This window comes from Megalobrama amblycephala, linkage group LG4, assembly GCF_018812025.1.
Source record: "Megalobrama amblycephala isolate DHTTF-2021 linkage group LG4, ASM1881202v1, whole genome shotgun sequence".
Classification (NCBI taxonomy): domain Eukaryota; kingdom Metazoa; phylum Chordata; class Actinopteri; order Cypriniformes; family Xenocyprididae; genus Megalobrama; species Megalobrama amblycephala.
Window position 1 is genome coordinate 18,606,125 of NC_063047.1, and position 20,787 is coordinate 18,626,911.

Here is a 20,787-nt window from a genome sequence, read left to right on the forward strand (position 1 = left end):
TTTAAAGATATCAAAATAATTCCAATCCAAATAATCTGTGGTGACTGTCAGTATCTTCTGCAGTAGCCTGCAATCCAACTTTGCAACTACCGCAGCAAATGCCAATGCTTTGAAATAAAATGCATTTAGATCATATTTGAAGAATGGGAAAATTACATGTTTCTGCCTCATGGCATGTCATTTCACTTCAGCTAGTTCTGGAAACAAAAAACAGGCATGCTACAAAAAAGAAATGCTACAAAATAAAAATAAAATCACTACACATGTTATTTTTCCACATACGAAATAGCTTATAAAGCAGCAGCTTATATAAGATATAAATAAACAACAAAGATCAAGCCAGTAAGTGCCAAAAAGAACACAGAGCCACTATCTGAGATCTGAGTGCACGGTTGGTCCATCATTAGTATGCCACAGACATGAATTTTTAAAGGATTTCAGCCTATTGCTTTTTATCTTGGAAATTGAATTTTTTGCTGTAGAAGAATGAAATTGGTGGCGCTTTCCTTTCAGAAACTATCCCCATCATTGAGTAACCCTACCTCATTACAGACACATGATATCAAAAAGTCTCCTTAATCATCAAGCTTTTATGATGCTCATTATGCCATCATACCATAATTATGTACATTTCTTACTCAATTCATAAAAATAAACTTTCAGTTGTGTTTAAGCAGTGTCTGACAGGGCACCGCAGAGCTGAACGTTTTTTCATAGTTCATGGCCCGTGAACAGCTGATGGCTGATAATGAGGCTAAGGATTTTGTTTTGATTAATTTTGCAATAACATGACAGATTTACACATGCATACTAAGCTTATCACCAATTATGCTGTTAAAATGATGTTATAGATAATAATAAATGCATTGGCACACACAAAAATCTATATTTATGGCTTGATCAGTTTAGTTAATTTAAATGAACTATTCCAACATAATTCTTAAACATATCTTAATGTCACTGTGTGCAATAAATTTAAATTTGTAAAATGAAAATTGACTTGATCCTTTTTACTTGGGACTGCATTTACTCGTTTTGTTATACCTATAAGTACAGAAATCCATTTTGGAAATATCTCCATTCTCCATATCTAACTCATTCGTCCATGTACTTAAGGCTTAATTTAATATCGTTGACAGAAAATGCTTTCTTAATTTAATTACATTCAGGGAACATTTTTATTTTTTGTGTGTAAAGCAACAAAACATCCTTGAGACTTTTCAAAATAAAAGTTGTTGGCACATTCTTTATATTCTAAAGAAACCTGGAAAGTCTTTCAGCATGAAGACAAGCTACAAGGCTTTCCTTATGAAAATCATACCCCTCAGTGATGAACTTGATGAGTGGACAGATGGGAGGGCGGTTTAAAAAGCATCACAGCTATTACTGCTGGAACATGTTAATGACAATCAACACAGGATTGTGGTCAAAAACAGAGGGTTGGAACATTTTCCTGCTGTTTATGTCTCACTCATTTCCTCTTTCGACCAGCCACAAAAAAAGAAGAGAATTTACCCACTTGACTTTACCAACAAAATATGCTTTGGCATTCACAGTTTTTCTTTCTTTCTGTCTTACCGGGTTATTCCTTGACTCACTCGCTTACTCACCCATCTCGCTCTGCCTCCTTCTTCTCCAGATCCTGAATGACGTCCAGTAAAACCTTGATGGTGTTCTGGCTGGTTTCCAACACCCCTTCCAGGCTATGCAGCTGAGACTGCAGAGCCCCAATGTCGTACAGAGGGCCGTTTGGGCCAAACAGTTTCTCTTTTGCCTTTGCCAGGTCTAGCTTACACTTAGCCCCAGACATGAGCCCCCCCAGTAGCTCCTGCACCTGCCGCAGTGTGTCCGCTTGGCCCTCCGCTGGTCCAAGGGGGGCCTGGGGATTCGTCCCCGCAGCAGGAGGCAAGTGATTTGCATTGGACTGGGATTCTGGGCCGAGGATCGCCCGTCGGCTGCTTAAACAGGTGGGCCTCACTGTAGCTCTTGCCTTAGTTTTGGGAGGGATAGGAGGTGGGGTTTCACCTGCCTGATGGTGAGTTCCTGCTTCAACATTTGGCTTTGCTACCCCAGTTTTCACTCTGTCCTTTTCAGCATTGTTGCTCTCAGCTTTGGGGACAGGAGGCTTGCGGGGCTGTCCTGGAGTCGAGGAGCCCTCTTTGCGGGGGGTGTATGGAGGAGGAGGAGGAGGAGGTGGGGGAGGAAGCATGAACTCTCTCCTGTCTCGTCTGTCCTGAGTGCAGCAGAAGGCCTGAGGAGGGGAAGGGCTCACCCCAGTGTTAGTGTACAGCAAAGCAGTCTGGGGAGGGCAGGCATAAGGTGGTAAGGAATGCCTGAAATTAGCAGAGGGAAGCACAGTTTCTTGGGGTTTACTAACATACATCATTGCCTCACGTGGACAGAGAATGGGTGACATATTTTGTGGAAATGATTTAGAGTGTGATACTGTTTGATTTGGAGTCTTAAAGTGTTGCACGATTTGAGAGGGATTACTGCAAGACACTGCATTTTGCTTACTAGAGTTGCAGTGTGGCAATGCTTGAACTGAAACTTTACCTGGTGCAGGTTGTGTGGAAGGGCTGCAAATCAGAACTGGTATGGAAGGAGTCACATGGGTTGCCACATTTTGTTGATCCAAAATGCAATGTACTGCAGTTTGTGCAATAGGTATGGCGTGTGCTACAGCTGCAATGGGGCCCTTAAAGTGTGAGACAGGGTGTGGCTCAGGAGGAAATGAAATCACATTGTGAGGGAGGGTGTGTGTAGGAATCTTATGAGATGCTGCAGGTTGAGTAGGAGAGCCAAAGGTTGCTGGTTTGTCTTTGACACAGTATGGTATAGACTGCACTGGAATTTTACAAGATGATATGGGGTGAACAGGTGTTGGTATGTGTGTAGCTGACATAGGAGATTGCACTGTCTGCACAGGAAGGGTTTGGGTCCTAACCAATGGCTCATTCTGATTAGAAATATCACAGCTTGGCACAGACTGAATAGAAGTTACAGGTTGTGTTGGAGATATCACAGAGTACACGGGTTGATTGGAGGTGTTACCGCATGCCATGGATTGTGTTGGAGTCTGCTGGCATGGCTGTGTGGATGAGAACGTAGAGTTGACTGCAGGTGCTCCTTGAGAACAGGATGTTGTCTTGAAGCCAGCATTGGTGGAGCATGGAATGGTTTCCTCCAATGTCTGGCAACAGGGCCTGGATTGAGCAGGAGTTGTGGGATCTGTATGTGAATCTGAAATGGAATCAGGTATTGGGGGAGTCTTACAATTTGCAGGTGTGCAACAACGCCTTGTAGATTCAGCAGGAGACATGCATGATTGCCCGTGTGTGGTGTCAGTGGACATGACTTGTGCTGTGGTAGTGCACAAAGGCTCCAGTACAGTAGGGGTCAAAATGGTGTTCTCTGCAGCAGCCTGTGGTGGGCAACATTGTGATGTTTCTTTGGAAGGAGGTGGTGTGGTGTGAGATGGACAAGATGCAGGATCTACCTCTGCTGTTTGCAAGGAGGCCGTGTTATCTGGGACAGTTTGGATTTTTGAATCACTGCTAGCTTCAGTCTGTGTGAAAGAGACATTACATTGTGTATTATGAACTGTGTTGGGCGTGGGGGAACGCTGTGGTGGCACAATATCTGACGAAGTTCTGCGTGCCACAGCTTTGGATGTGGGTTTCTTGGATTGGTTAGAATGTTGATGGCTTCTGTGCACAGTTTTAGTTGGAGAAGTACAAGGAGGCTCATGCTTCCCAGGATCACTTGCTGCTCTGTTTAAGGATTTCCTCCTCCCTCTCCTTCTAGACTGTTTTTGTGGCACAGGGGGAGATGGCTGTAGTTGTGTTGTTGTACCCACAGAGGCAGTTTGATTGTCCTCAGTTTTCTGGCACCTTGATTGCTCAGCGGGGGTACAGTGTTGGACAGCACTCTTCTGTGATCTACAGGGTGGAATGCAGACCTTTGCGATCAACTCATCTGAGGAGTCTTCGTCATCCCAGCCTCCCCCCAAGCTGTGACTGCGAGTCTGTGTGGCAGAGAGCAAGGGAGGTTTCTGCAAACTGGGTGAGGTTTGGATGGCTGTACTCCTGCATGGCTGAGTTGGCAGCGGCAGTGTGAGCGAACATGGTTGCGTTGGGACCCAGCAGCGTCTGGTAGGCCCAGGGGTAAGTGGGTGCGGTGGTGCTCTCTTTAGAAACGCTGTTACAGCTCCAATTGTCTTTTCCATGTCCCCACGGACCGCTCCCACCAGCGACGGCCCATTTGTTAACTCTTTTTGCCAGTTTGGAACCTCTGTTGGACTCTTACTCCTCAACTTTTCACTTTTATCCTTCGACTCATTGTCATCCTCTAAATCTTTAAAGCGTACCTGCTGCGTACGGTTTCGTCTGCGCTTAAGTCTGCTTTCAATATCTGGAGAGTTCCGGTTGAGGAGCACTGAGCGCACAGTCACGGTGGTGGGTGTTTTGTCTGGGTTGCCATTGCTGTGGCTGTGAACAGTTGGCAAATGGTTGGGCTCTTTGCTCACCATGTTATCCAAGAGTAGCTTATGGACCATAGATGTAAATAAAAGTTTGACTGTGTGGGTTTTTTGTCTGCTTTCACAAGTCAAATGTAAATGAACAATTCATTAGATAAAAAAAATCAGTTATAGCACACAGTAGATTTGACATTTGGCAAACTCCGAACATGGTAAATGCTGCAGACAAACAAACAAAAAAAATAAAATAAAATAGACCAGCCGATGGCAGCAGAGCATGTGACTGGTCCTTTCCTCAGGTCACATGACTGAGGGTTTCTGTTTAAGTCTTTGTGGTAATGCTGTCAGAGTAGGTTCTGATTTTGGCACGAAGAGTCTTTATAAGCAAGTGTCTTTATATGCAAAAGAGGGACTGGGTGTATCCTGAGCTTCAGCCCCATTAGTCCAAAGGGGCACTTAAACACTCAAATGAGCAACCTTGGTGAAACTCTCTTTGTGTAAGTCCTGAAGAGCATGAAACTTTGGCAGGGTAGGCTTGCGAGTATGTCACAGAAGTCTGCATCATGGTTTCATAGCCAAGAGGAAAATCTCATGACACATAGCTCTAACGGTGTACATCCGCAGCAGCTGTAACCATGCTTGTCCTAAAAACATCAAGGCAAATAAAATGTTAATAGGATACAGTTTTCAGGCTGACCAGTGAGAGGATATCCAGACACCTTTAATGCCCTACTTTCCAACTCAAAGCTTGTGTGCACAGTCCTCTCTGGTGTAGCATATCTTGACAGGCCAAGACTGGGCAACGCATTTCTTCAAGTTGACTTTATCTCTCACATTTGTCCTTGAGTTTCTTTGCTTGTGTCGTTCACCTCATCGTTTTCTTTTGACAGGAATGGAACTGGAACATCTGAGCAAGGTGGAAACACAGAAAAAGGACAGTTGTTTCAGTAATGTCCCAAAATCAAGGCTTGTATTTCTGAATCTTTGTCAAACACATACACACACAATAAGTTGGTTCTTACCCGAGGACATACAGAAGTACCTACACAAGTATAAAACTACCTCAAAAAAGCTAAGATTTCATAAGTTCCCTTCAATTATCAAGTCTTTGATCTCCTTCCATTTTCTGGTGAGGCAGTCTACGAAATAAGAATAGTTTAGGGTCAAATGTATGACAACGGAAGATATTGAGAGTACTTTTAGCTTGTCTGTAGCTTTGGGGCTGGTGTTTAACTCAGTGGTGTCTCAGAGGGGGCAGACTAAGAGATATTCAGGGGTAGAGACTGACAACGCTAATTAACTTGGCTTGTCTTTAAGCAACCCCCCTGGCACATGGAAGCACAAGCATGACAGCTGATCGCCTCAGGGAATTCTGAACACACTCTTTCACACTGTCACTGTTACCAGGCACTGCATTCTGTCAGTGATCAGACAATCACAGTCCGCTGAGTCATGAGAGGATGTTAAATGTCTGTGTACGTGTCTTGTGGTACACGTATATGCATCAGATGGGGAATCAGTCAGATTGAATCATAGCACAGAACATCTTACTCAACAAAACTACTAGCATGTCACAGCCCTCCACCTTGATATCTTGTATATGTCATGCAGCAAAACAGTAGCTTCAAGTGCTAATTAGCCTATGGCCATGTTTTGAAAGGAATAGCTTCTTTCTGATTATACAGTGGGGTCATTCTGTGTCAACAACTTGAATCCAGAAGGATATTATGATATCTTGAATTAGAGTTACAAGCATGACAACTTTGGAAAAAGAATATTTATATCACTCAGGTATGTTCTATGCAATTGAGCTGATGGAAAAAAATAGATACATTTCTAGTTTCAACATGATTTGTTTTTTAGATATTCCTCTTTAAAATAAAAAAGTATCAGCTGTATGCAAAGTGACCAACATTGGTTTTTGACCACTGAAAATGTGTACAAATTACCAGTTTACTCATGAAGCCACATTAAGATCTCCATATCTCTGGGACTGAACCATTGAGGGCCTTTAAAATGAAGATACCAAAAGTTTGTTAAATTAATGCTATTTCATGTATTCTGACTTATTTACACTGTTAAAGAGTTGGATTCTCATGCTAAACATGGCCAAAGTTTCAAAACATGAGTTGGACGTATGACGGCGTATTTCTGTGCCAAAAAATACTCTTCCAAATGCTCATAAACTTTGCGGTCTTTTTTCGAGTATGGGGCTGTGTGACATCATAATAGTCGGAATTCCTTGTACGGGCACTTCTCCCGGAAGAGTGTGTGCACACACACGTCGACCAGAGCGAGAGAGCAAGAACACGCCCATCAACGCGTGTTCGGCTTTACGGAAGTCGTCGGCAGCGCTGCACAGGTCACAGGACTTCACGAAATCAACAATGTCACAGTGAATTGTGTTTTTGGTTGTGAGGGAAAGATAACCTTGCTTCCCAAAGAACCCAGCATTAAGAGGAGCTGAGAGTTTTGTCCTCACGCATTACATTGATGCGCTCTCGATATTTGTTATTAAAATAACCACAGAAACTGATAGTTGCAATCACTTTATTATTGGTTAAAATGAATGGAGAATATCTTGTGTTTTTCCGGGGCTGCTCGAGCCCTCAGGATCGGTGCTTATAGTTTCATAAACTAGACCCAGTTCTATACTGGATTTACAGATCCTTTGAAACTGAAAGATGGAGTGGTCACAGCGGTAATGATCCCGGTCAGGAGTCGGAACTGCAGGTGGTGAGTAAAACTGCTTCAAATGTCTGTTTTGTTGGCAATAGGCACCTAAGTGCATAATGTAAACAACACAAATGTAGTGAACTCATAAATTCATTATTCATCATTCACTATATGCTATATTCATTATAGTGATTCAAAAGTTATCCAGGGATAATGTGATGGTGTATTGTGTGTGTTTAAATACATTTGTTTAGCTGACCATTGATAGCTTGCAGAAGATCACTACGCAAAAGCTGCACATGCTCGTCACTCTTTAGCTCCGCTCACACAGCACGCCTCCAGGCGCTCGGCTGTTTTCAGAAAGACTCGGTACAATGTATGTATCTTTTATAAATATGATAAACTAAAGACCTTTTGGAGATGTGATGGATGCACTACTACTCTATAGGTACTCAAAATTAACCCCTTTAAAAACCAGAATCTAAAAGGATATTAAGATATCTTTAATATTTCTTGAGTTACAAGCATGCAAACTTGAGGCAAAGGCATTTTGAATTGTCACCGTTGGCATATAATGAAACAGAGATTGCTAAAATTAACAGATTTTACTAATAGACCTACCAATCTCTGTGTAAAAATAAAATAATGATGCTGCCATCTTTCTAAAGTCATTTTTACACTCCTGTAAACTGACTCCAAATCTCAGGTGAAAATTGTCATTTTGACCCCCCTCTACAAAAGAGTCGATTACTCAGTAAATATACATCTGTGACATTTAATATTTTGGCTTTCATCACTATTTATGTTTGTCTTTCGACAGAAAAAAGTACTAACAAAATCAAAAATTTGAGCCGGGGAAGTTTCTGAAATTTGGTTGATTTGACTCAGAATGACTCAGTGTCTTTATCTACTTAGGTATTAAAATATTAAACGTTTAATCAAATTGTAAAGATGTATATTCAGTTTAAAAACGAGTATTCATGCATAGAGAAAATATATATACTGTGTATACATTAGGGGTGTAAAGGTACATGTACTCATCCCGAACCGTCACAATACGGACATCACAGTTTGGTTCATGCAGTTAGACGACGAATACAGTCAGTCAAAGGTGATCCACACCCCAATCCAAAAGGGGGTGCGCACAGTAATGCTTTTTAGCCTAACCAGCATTAACCACCAATAATCGTAATAAGATCTGTGTTTTGTTACTTTCAATTAGAAACAAAGTGCCATCTGTCAAATTCTGACCATTTTATCACAAAATTCAAACAATAAATGCCGTTTTGATGCTCATTGATGTGGCGTGACAGATCTCTTTATAGGTGCCTCAGTTCAAACACCAGCGCGGAGCACGAGTGAACACAATCATCCCTTCCTCTTCACTACTACAGAATAAACATGAATGAACATGAAGGTATGTTGAAAGATACAGTACAACTTACTGAAACGTATCATATCTCGTGTAATCATGTGTTTCTGTGTTTCAACCGCGGAAAGATGTCAGTAAAACAGTTAGTAAACAATATGTCACCTAATATTACATTTACATCAGAAAAGCTATTCAGTGTCCACAGCTTGTTAGTTCGCTAGAGAAATGAATGGTTTTGGTAAATAAATGCACTTTATTAGCCTATATATTAATTATATTCAGAACACAAATTAAGATATTTTAGTTGAAATCCGATGGCTCCGTGAGGCCTGCATAGGGAGCAATGACATTTCCTCTCTCAAGATCCATTAATGTACTAAAAATATATTCAAATCAGTTCATGTGAGTACAGTGGTTCAATATTAATATTATAAAGCGACGAGAATATTTTTGGTGTGCCAAAAAAACCAAAATAACGACTTATTTAGTGATGGACGATTTCAAAACACTGCTTCAGGAAGCATCGTAGCGTTTTGAATCAGTGTATCGAATCATGATTCAGATCGCGTGTCAAACTGCCAACGGCTGAAATCATGTGACTTTGGCGCTCCGAACAGCTGATTCGACACGCTGATTCATTTATGCTCCGATGCTTCCTGAAGCAGTGTTTTGAAATCGGCCATCACTAAATAAGTCATTATTTTGTTTTTTTTGGTGCACCAAAAATATTCTCGTCGCTTTATAATATTAATATTGAACCACTGTACTCACATGAACTGATTTAAATATGTTTTTAGTACATTAATGGATCTTGAGAGAGGAAATGTCATTGCTCGCTCATTTTTGGGTGAACTAACCCTTTAACCTGTTCATTAATGTAAGGCCTAAATAAATTCATCATGAAAACAAGTTATGACAGGCACTGTGTAAATGACAATATTTACAATGAATTGGAGAAACAGAAGTTAATGAAAAATCTGCCTTATGTGTAATTTACATGTTTACAATACATACATTTTTTATTATTATTTGAGTGTTGATGATTATATCTAAAAATAAATAGCAACTGAATTGAATTATTTGGGCTCTGTTGTTAATTGTAAACTTCATTATAATAATGTGAAAGTAAGGGCTCCCTAATAGTTTACAGCAGGGATGGGCAACTCTGGTCCTGGAGGGCCAGTGTCCTGCAGAGTTTATCTCCATCCCTGATAAAAACTCACTTGCCTATAACTTTCTACTAATCCTAAAGACCATGATTAGCTGGTTCAGGTGTGTTTGATTAGGGTTGGAGCTAAACTCTGCTGGGCAGTGGCCCTCCAGGACTGAAGTTGCCCATCCCTGGTTTACAGCATTAGCAGGGATAGATTTTTTTTTTTTATCCTTAAGAAAATTTTAATTATAATTGAATACATTTAAAGACAGAGACACAGTTGGTTCAGTAAAACATTGTTTAATAAAAAAAGAGAGAAAAAATGCTGTACCGTGACTTCAAAACCGAGGTACGTACCGAAATGTCATTTTTGTGTACCGTTACACCCCTAGTATACATACTACTGTACTTACAGCAGAGACAGTAAATGTTACATGTTAGTATGCTATTCTGAACATAGCCTATGACTTAGCAGTGCAAAACTCAAGAACCTTTTGCATGGCCAAAGACACATTCAATGTTCAAGTCAAGCCAAATTTATTTCTATAGTGCTTTTCACAACACACATCGTTTCAAAGCAGCTTTACAGACAATCATGATGTAATGTTTATAATATATTAAAGGTGCCCTAGATTCAAAAATTGAATTTACCTCAGCATAGTTAAATAACAAGAGTTCAGTACATGGAAATGACATACAGTGAGTCTCAAACTCCATTGTTTCCTCCTTCTTATATAAATCTAATTTGTTTAAAAGACCTCCGAAGAACAGGCAAATCTCAACATAACACCGACTGTTACGTAACAGTCGGGGTGTACGCCCCCAATATTTGCATATGCCAGCCCATGTTCCCAACATTATGAAAGGCATTAGACAAGGGCAGAACATCTGGATGTGCACAGCTGAATCATCAGACTAGGTAAGCAAGCAAGGGCAATAGCGAAAAATGGCAGATGGAGCAATAATAACTGACATGATCCATGATATCATGATATTTTTAGTGATATTTGTAAACTGTCTTTCTAAATGTTTCGTTAGCATGTTGCTAATGTACTGTTAAATGTGGTTAAAGTTACCATCGTTTCTTACTGTATTCACGGAGACAAGAGCCGTCGCTATTTTCATTATTAAACACTTGCAGTCTGTATAATTCATAAACACAACTTCATTCTTTATAAATCTCTCCAACAGTGGGTAATGTTAGCTTTAGCCACGGAGCACAGCCTCAAACTCATTCAGAATTAAATAAACACTGTACTTATGCGATTAGACGTGTTCTGCATGACGAACACTTTGTAAAGATCCATTTTGAGGGTTATATTAGCTGTTTGAACTTTTTTTTTATGTTTTATGTTATTTAAGGCAAGCGCGAGCTCTTGGGGTGTGGAGCACGAGATTTAAAGGGCCACACACCCTGAAACGGCACATTTCTAATTATGCCCCAAAATAGGCAGTTAAAAAAAATGATTTAAAAAAAATCTATGGGGTATTTTGAGTTGAAACGTTATAGACACATTCAGGGGACACCTTAGATTTATATTACATCTTTAAAAAAAAAAGTTCTAGGGCACCTTTAATTTCTTCATGCCTTCATACTTACTTTCAAATAAAGCCAAAAGATCCTTGAGCACAGAGGTTCACGGGAAAAAGAATAAAGCACAAACTACCACCTTACACCTTTAGTTTTATGTAGGTAATCACGCCATCATTGATTGCCTCTCACTCAGCTAAACTACGGGTTCCTCTTGAAATCTCTTACTGCAGCTCTTCAGGTTCAACCACCACTGGAGCCTCAGACAAAAGACCAAACATGCTCCATTATTAACCTGTTATCTCCATGTAGCCCAAAGATCAATCTGGCTTGGTACAGCTTAGCAATTGTAAAGTAATATAGCTTGATAATTGGGGGCTTGTACAGAACAGACAGAACAGAATAAACGAACAAAAGTTGCAATGTCAAATCAGGTGAATGCATTAACTTTGTTTAAACTGAATGTTTTTAAATGTGTAATTAATCTCAAAATTAATGCCTGCAACCCTAATTTAAAAAGTTTAACAGTCTAAAAGTTAATCTGTAAATAAGTAACGAGATTATGTTAATATGAGTCTGTCATAGTATAGAATCAACCCAAGTGCCTACCAAATGTATTTAATAAAATTAATTTGAAAAAAATTGTATGCAATTTTGCGATTGGACGCTTGGTCAATGCACTGCCGATATTCAATGCGTTCTTACATTAGTCTTGCAGTAACAAACTTCAGATCTCAAGGTGGTATCCTTAAAATGTCTGATGTTAAACCAGCATGATTCTCCTCAAACTCTGGAATAGACAACTGATTATAAAAGAGAATACACCACATTTTAAAAAGTAATGATGCATGAAATTAAGCTTGTGTATAGCTAAAAGCATCTGCATTCACATCAAAGCCTATAGATATAGAAAGACGGTTCACTCTTATTAGTTGCGAATGGGAGAAACTGCAACACGCAATTTGGCGGAATTCGTCCCGCCTTCTAAGTAAAAGAGCCAAACGCTGATTGATAAAGTCATTACGTCACTGCAGCTGCCGGTTCCCACAGAAACCTGAGACTCGCGCTTAGTACTGCACATGCGCATTGTCTTGTCTAGCCTGCAAAAATAACTTTTTTAATGCTATTTGAGCATAAGAAACAACATTTATGGGGCAGTTCATGTCAGATTTTGTTGCTGATTTGAAAGATGTTACTTAATTGTGAGTTCGCCAAGCAGTTTTTGAGATTTCAGGATTCCCCCATTCAAATAGATAGGACTTGGTCTTGATGCCCAAAATATCTGCACGGAGGCGTTGCCGAGTGAACAGACTTCCTTTCCTTAAAAGGGACTTTAATTCACAGACTTGCTTAAAGGGGTCATGAATTGAGAAATCAAATTTTCTTTGATCTTTTGACATGTAGGAGGTCATTGTACTAAAAGCATCCTGTAAATTTCAGAACTCAAAAATATCTCAGATTTTGTCACATTATGACGTAATAGTGAGACAAAAGACCGCCTCTGCACAATCAGATCAACACCTACTTCTACATCATTGCATCTTTGGCCCCGCCCACTGGCACGTTAGTGATGTCCGAAAATTAAGGTTTGTAATTCTGAATCATTATCCTAATGCTAGGAAAGTGGTTCTTTATTTTCAAGTATGTGAATGTCTTAGTGGAGAATTATTTGTTTGTTCGGTTAAATTTCACTATGGATTTTTTGGTAAATCAGTCGCAAGTCTGTGCAGGCTTAGCAAACAGATGTTTATTGTAAGATATGGACCCGACAGTAATGCAACAACATGTAAGTAACCGTCTTAATTCTAATGCCTGATCTGTGATCAGTGATTTCTGATATGAAATGGTTCATGTACAGTCAGACTCAGACACTCTACAAACGTAGTAAAAGTTTTCGAGGGAGTTCCACATGTAATATTCCATATGCAAATATATTAGCCAATCACAGCAGTGGGCGTTTACATTTAAGACACGCCCCTTAAAACAGAGCATTCAAATCAGAGGGCTAAAATCAGGGTCGAAAATAGCCTTTTATTTCTAAAATGTAAAAAAATAAATATGCAAATATGATGCTAACATTATAAGTGCACCTCAGGAAACATTAAAAAATAATAAAAAAATAAAAACAGTTCATGGCTATTGTTTCAGGGCTTATTAAATCAAAAGGCCACAACAGGCTGTGCGTTACACAGAGGTGTTCTTATGCACAACACAATGTTGCCTCTTATATCACTATTTAGGCTATTTTCTAAAACAACGGTACGATAAAAGACCATAGCGTTCAATAAATAGTTACAGTTAAAAAAATAGTAACAGTTGCCAAAAAGTATAACAACTTAAAGGGTTAGTTCACACAAAAATGAAAATTATCTCATTAATGACTCACCCTCATGTCGTTACAAACTCGTAAGACCTCCGTTCATCTTCGGAACACAGTTTAAGATATTTTAGATTTAGTCCGAGAGTCCAATGGAATCAATTCAATGGAAAGGATTCCGGAAGAGAAGACCATGCTGAATAAAGTCATAGATTTTGTTATTTTTGAACCAAAATGTATTTTCGATGCTTCAAAAACTTCTAACTAACCCACTGATGTCACATGGACTACTTTGATGATGTTTTTATTTCCTTTCTGGACATGGACAGTCTACCGTACATACATTTTCAATGGAGGGACAGAAAGCTCTCGGACTAAATCTAAAATATCTTAAACTGTGTTCCGAAGATGAACGGAGGTTTTACGGGTTTGTAACGACATGAGGGTGAGTCATTAATGAGATAATTTTCATTTTTGGGTGAACTAACCCTTTAAGCACAATGGTTTCTTACAACGGTTCTGAGCGCAGCTCATACAACAACAATTTAAAATCGATCTATTTAAAGTCAAAAGCAAAACGAGTCTTCTGTCTCGACTGAACTCAGTAAAAGTGTGTTACCTTCTTTAGCTGCTGCCGTCTGTTTTATGTAGTTCTGCTTGGCTTCTGCAAATGATGAAATGTTATGTTCAGTTCAATGCCAGTGGCGGATTCGTGGCCTCTCCGGAAGTTCAAATGCTCCCGTGTGTGATTCATCCTGGCGCAGATGCCGGATTGAGAAATGCTCTTTTGAATGTCGGGTAAATAATACTTGCTGTTATGCATTTAGTTTAGCAGTCACATTACAATACACTGTACAAGCTTTACATTTCCATCAAAACCATTTAGTAGTTGTTCACTGTAAGCACAAAAAAAATGAGGCAGTGTTTCATGGGGGTGTATTAGCATTTATAATGTGCTCACTCTGTGTAAATAAGTTATGAATACATTTGAATATTTATTTGCAGCTTTTACTCACATGCTTTGTGACAGCCTCACTGAGCCGTACACCTGGACACATTAAACGTTGCCAGCCGCGGCCACACGCAAGGTCAATTAAGGACAAAATTACAACCAAACTCAGGCACTTGATAATATTAATTGTTTTTCATTTCACTTCCCAAATTAGGCCAGCGGAATTCCTTTGAAGATGAGAAATGAGAGATTACAGGAACGCAGAAACTGGACGTAATCAAGCGACTGCAATGAAGAGCAGAATGGATTACTCGTTGTCCCTTTGCTCTCCTGGAACTGCCCTCAATTATCCTGCAAGTCTGGAAGTTGTTCCCCAGAAGAGAAGTCAATTATTTAATGAAGCCCTAAATTGGATGAAGCATTTGCATAACCAGAACACTTAATTAGGAAACACTTGGTTGTTTTGAGAATTGTCTGATTCTGAATTAAAATTCAGAGGGCAGGTGTAATAGTGGGATTGCGGTCGACTGGGAATGCAGTGTTTGCAATTCATCTTTGTTCATTCATAAAGGACAAAAAGAGGTAGAACATAGTTGTGTTCTTTAATGATGTATTCGCTTTGAGATTTTATTAAAGATGCTTTTTACTAATGAGTCGCTCCATAAGCGTCCCTTTAAAAGCTCTACTCGAATACAACTAGTTTTCCCTGAGGATACCACGTAAACTCTGTTTTTCACAGATGTACTTTGTGATTTTAATCCCATCCGAAACAAACAAGTTTTTCTCACATAACTAAAAAAATTCTCACAAATTAAGGCACCTCTGAGAAATCTAATCCTGTCCGGATAGAAATAATGCTGGTATGATATTTATTTATTTATTTTCACAATGCTTCTCTTTTATATCGACTTTCTCTTATACAGTCGCATTAAAAAGTATGAGAACCACTTGCAGAATCTTTGAAAATGTGAATAATTTATACAAAATAAGAGAGATCATACAAAATGCATGTTATTTTTTTATTTAGTACTGTCCTGAGTAAGATATTTTACATAAAAGATGTTTACATAGTCGACAAGACAAAAAAAATAGCTGAATTTATTAAAATAGCCCAGTTCAAAAGTTTGTGAACCATTGATTCTTAATACTGTGTGTGGTTACCTGGATGATCCATGACTGTTTTTTTTTTGTTTGTTTTTGTGTTTTGTGATGGTTGTTCATGAGTCTCTTGTTTGTTAAACTGAGCTCTGTTCTTCAGAAAATTCCTCCAGCTCCTGCAGATTCTTCAGTTTTCCAGCAAATTTTGCATATTTGAACCCTTTCCAGCAGTGACTGAATGATTTTGAGATTCATCTTTTCACACTGAGGACAACTGAGAGACTCAAACACAACTATTAAAAAAGGTTCAAACATTCACTGATGCTCCAGAAGGAAACACGATGCATTAAGAGTCGGGGGGTAAAAACTTTTGGAATTTGAAGGTCAAGGTAAATTGTACTTAATTTGTCTTCCGGGAAACATGTAAGCATCTTCTGTTGCTTCAGTAAAGCAGTACTAAATGGAAAAAAATATATATTTCAACAAAACAAGAAATATTTGGACATCCTGTTCAAAAGTTTTCACCCCCGGCTCTTAATGCATTGTGTTTCCTTCTGGAGCATCAGTGAATCTTTGAAGATTTTTTTAATAGTTGTGTTTGAGTCCCTCAGTTGTCCTCAGTGTGAAAAGATGGATCTCAAAATCATTCAGTCACAAGGTGTCTCCTGAATGTGTCTGTGAAGTTTCAGCTCAAAATACCCCATAGTTTTTTTTAATTAATTTTTTTAACTGCCTATTTTGGGGCATCATTAACTATGAGCCGATTTAGGCTGCGGCCCCTTTAATTCCTCACGCTCCCTGCCCCCCGAGCTCGCGCTTGCCTTAAACAGCATAAAGTTCACACAGCTAATATAACCCTCAAAATGGATCTTTACAAAGTGTTCGTCATGCAGCATGTCTAATCGCGTAAATATGGTATTTATTTGAATGTTTACATTTGATTCTGAATGAGTTTGATAGTGCTCCGTGGCTAAAGCTAACATTACACACTGTTGGAGAGATTTATAAAGAATGAAGTTGTGTTTATGAATTATACAGACTGCAAGTGTGTATAAAAATAACGACAGCTCTTGTCTCCGTGAATACAGTAATAAACGACGGTAACTTTAACCACATTTAACAGTACATTAGCAACATGCTAACGAAACATTTATAAAGACAATTCACAAATATCACTAAAAATATCATGTAATCATGGATCATGTCAGTTATTATCGCTCCATCTGCCATTTTTCGCTGTTGTTATTGCTTGCTTACCTAGTCTGATGATTCAGCTGTGCACAGATCCAGACGTTTTGCCCTTGTCTAATGCCTTGAACATGAGCTGGCATATGCAAATATTGGGGGCGTACATATTAATGATCCCGACTGTTACGTAACAGTCAGTGTTATGTTGAGATTCGCCTGTTCTTCGGAGGTCTTTTAAACAAATGAGATTTACACAAGAAGGAGGAAACAATGGAGTTTGAGACTCACTGTATGTCATTTCCATGTACTGAACTCTTGTTATTCAACTATGCCAAGATAAATTCAATTTTTAATTCTAGGGCACCTTTAAAAATATCCTGGCTCTTCCAAGCTTTATAATGGTAGTGAATAGGTGGCGAGATTTTGAAGCCCAAAAAAATACATCCATCCATCATAAAAGTAATCCATATGACTCCGGGGTTAATAAAGGCCTTCTGAAGCGAAGCGATGGGCTTTTGTAAGAAAAATATTCAGATTTAAAACTTTATAATCTTAAATAACTAGCTTCCGGCAGACGACCGTACTCATACTGCACAAGTCGACTTGCACCACAAGAGTAACCCCTGACACGATGTATGAGTAGGATTAGAGTAAACTTAAATGCCTCTCGCGGTTCAAACAAACAGGGCTGTGCAACAAACTCAAGCTCTTCTTCTCTTATATCGAAATCCTCTGACATTTCGCTATAAAAATTCTCGTTTTATACTTCTAATTCATGACTGGTGTTTTGTTTTGCTCTATCCTCTATCGTCATGCATCGGGTCAGGGGTCACTCTTCCACCACAAATCAATGTGTATGGCCATCTGCCGGAAGCTAATTATTATAGTTCAGGGGTGGCAAACGTCGGTCCTGGAGGGCCACAGTCCTGCAGAGTTTTGCTTCAACCCTAATCAAACACACCTGAACAAGCTAATCAAGATCTGACGGGTTACAAGGAAGCTACAGGCAGGTGAGTTTTTATCAGGTTTGGATCTGAACTCTGCAGGACCGTGGCACTCCAGGACCGGAGTTCGCCACCACTGTTATAGTTAATAAAGTTTTAAATATGAATATTTTTCTTACACAAACCTGCTTTAGAAGGCCTTTATTAACCCTGGAGCCATATGGATTATTTTTTATGATGGATGGATGCATTTTAATGGGCTTCAAAATCTCGCCCCCCATTCACTGCCATTATAAAGCTTGGAAGAGGCAGGATATTTTTAAATATATCTCTGACTGTGATCGTCTGAAAGAATATAGTCATATATATACCTAGGATGGCTTGAGGGTGAGTAAATCATGGGATAATTTTCATTTTTGGATGAACTATCCCTTTCTAAAGTCTAAAAGTATTGCTGCACTGCCTTATGCACTTATGTCATTATGGATTAGACATCAAAGAATCCTGCGAAAAATTAATCACAGATTCCACAAAATATTAGGCAGAACAACTGTTTTCAACTTTGATCACAAAAAGAAATGCCTTCCTTGAGCATCAAATCTGCATATTAGAATGATTTCTGAAGGATCATGTGACACTGAAGACTGGAGTAATGATGCTGAAAATTCAGCTTTGATCACAGGAATAAATTACATTTTAAATTATATTCAAATAAAAAAAAATTGCTATTTCAAATTGTAATATTTCAAAATATTACTGTTTTTGGCCGATTTTGATCAAATAAATGCAGCCTTGGTGAGCATAAAAGACTCAAAACCATTAAAGTCTTTTAAAATGGGAGTGTAATGAACTAAATGATGCACACATCTATATGGCATCCCATAACATCTGAATCCTGGCTATAGACGCTCTCATCAAAATCCTAACTACAAAGATCCCAGTTCCTTTCCAAAAAGTACATGAAATGACATATGTCCTGTGTTAATAACTGTGATTCAAACGTCACTTAGAAAACCAATCCCATCCAAATAGCCGTTCTGTCACAAACTGTCAGATGTATATGGGTACATTTCAAATTAAATTTCAAATCCGATGTCAGCCCTAAGTAAGTGAGAGCTGAGACAGCATATGTTTCTGTCATACTACGTAAAGCCAGACGCTCTCGGACAGCTTTATTAAGAAAGAAGCGAGACAGTCAAGCGATCTTGACAAGGCTGTCTCAGAGTAGGTCGCTGAATCTAGCCATGTCTCGGAAAAAATATTAAGCTACATTGCATGTTTATTTTGGGAAAGGACGCCTGGGAGGGTCTGTCTTCTTAATTTAGGTACTTCTTTCTTAATTTATATATTTATTTACCTGCTTTTTTCCCTGCAGGAAACATCTTTTTCATGGTAACACCCCCGTTGGTCACGGAGAAGGCTTGATTATTAGGATTACTGATGATTACTGTGATGCTCGACAGGGGTTTGGGAGGAGAGCTGCAGCCTTCGGGCGCTTGTGTTCCACTACCACAACCTCCTCCTCCTCATCCTCATCTTCATCCTGTGGTGCATCACAGCATTGACGTGATTGGCCGTGACACGCCGAGGCCTCTGGATGTGATGTGAATCAACAGAGCACCCGCGACGGAGCAGGAAACGCTGCCGTCCAGAGCGGTCTCAGCGAATGTCTCAGCATACGGCATCAACAAAGCAAGGCTGTTTTCTCTGAGAAGTGCATCCACAAAAAACTGTATACATTTAAGCATATATAAATATATATATATATATACACATATCTCAAAATAATAGACTAAACAACTCCTTTTTCTAAACTAACTCTGTTGGATAAAGGTTTAAAGGTTCAGAAGTATGCAGCATCTTTTTTGCCTCATTGCATTTTCTGAGATATTTTCCCTGTGGATGCCACATAAACTCATATTTCACAGACATACTATGTGATTTTAATCCTGTCCAAATCAACAAGTTTTTCCTCAAACAACAACTAGAAGTTCTCACAAATTACCTTCTGTTTTGGGCTCCTCTGAGAAATCGAATACTGTCCAGATAGAAATGACGCTGGTATAATATTTATTTCCTTTCCTTCTATTTTTTTTTTTTTTTTTTTTTTTTTTTTTTTTGACGTTCATTGAATACTGTAGCTAAATTTATTGTTGCACTGCCTTATGCACTTATGGATTTAGACATTTTTGCCAGTTTTCAACAGTTTGGGATCAGTTTTTTATTTGTTTATTTTTTTTAAATAAGTTTTTTTTAAGAAATTACAAAATATTTAGAGAAAAAGAACCTAAAAAGGCTCCTAAAAAGTGTGAATATCACAGTTGTAAGTATAATGGCAATATTCAGGTGAGTCACATACTATTTACAAAGTAAAAACGTCACCTACTTACAGCACCACTTTCACTTACATTCAAATTTAAATTAACTTAAAAATAACTGGTAACACTTTACAATAAGGATCATTAGTTAAATTCAGTTAACAACTTTAGTTAACATGAACTAATAATGAACTGCACTTCTACAGCATTTATTAATCTTTGTTAATGTTAATTTCAACATTTACTAATACATTATGAAAATCTTGTTAACGTTAGTTAATGCACTGTAAACCAACATGAACAAACAACATACAACTGTATTTTCATTAACTAACATTAATGAAGATTAACAAATACAGTATTGCTCATGGTTAGTTCATGTTAGTTAATACATTAACTAATGTTTAACTAATGAACTGTGTTGTTAAGTGTTACCAAATAACTCAAAATGAGTATTTGTGACTGTGTCTGTTTTTATCAGCCTGTGTGCTCAGATCAAATTAAATGCCTGTGACGTTTAATCGAATGTTTATGGACTATTGTGGTCCCACTTTATTTTAGGTGTCTTTAACTACTATGTACTAACATTTAAAGGACACCTATTATGCCCCTTTTCACAAGATGTAATATAAGTCTCTGGTGTCTCCAGAATGTGTCTGTGAAGTTCCAGCTCAAAATACCCCACAGATCATTTATTATAGCTTGTCAAATTTGCCCCTATTTGGGTGTGAACAAAAACACGCCATTTTTGTGTGTGT

General features: G+C 38.7%; 1 protein-coding gene across 3 annotated transcripts in view; it reads right to left on the minus strand.

Annotated features, from left to right (window-relative positions):
• The window catches only part of LOC125266916 (proteoglycan 4), a 136,707-nt gene that overhangs the window by 93,428 nt on the left and 22,492 nt on the right, over positions 1 to 20,787 (minus strand). For 2 of the 3 annotated variants that reach the window (XM_048188045.1, XM_048188042.1), the window contains exon 2: positions 1,611 to 5,387. In XM_048188045.1, the coding sequence (XP_048044002.1) occupies positions 1,611 to 4,558 (2,948 nt within the window). In that variant the 5' untranslated portion in view covers positions 4,559 to 5,387. The remainder of the gene's footprint in view (positions 1 to 1,610; positions 5,388 to 20,787) is intronic. The other variant, XM_048188044.1, reaches the window with a different exon arrangement.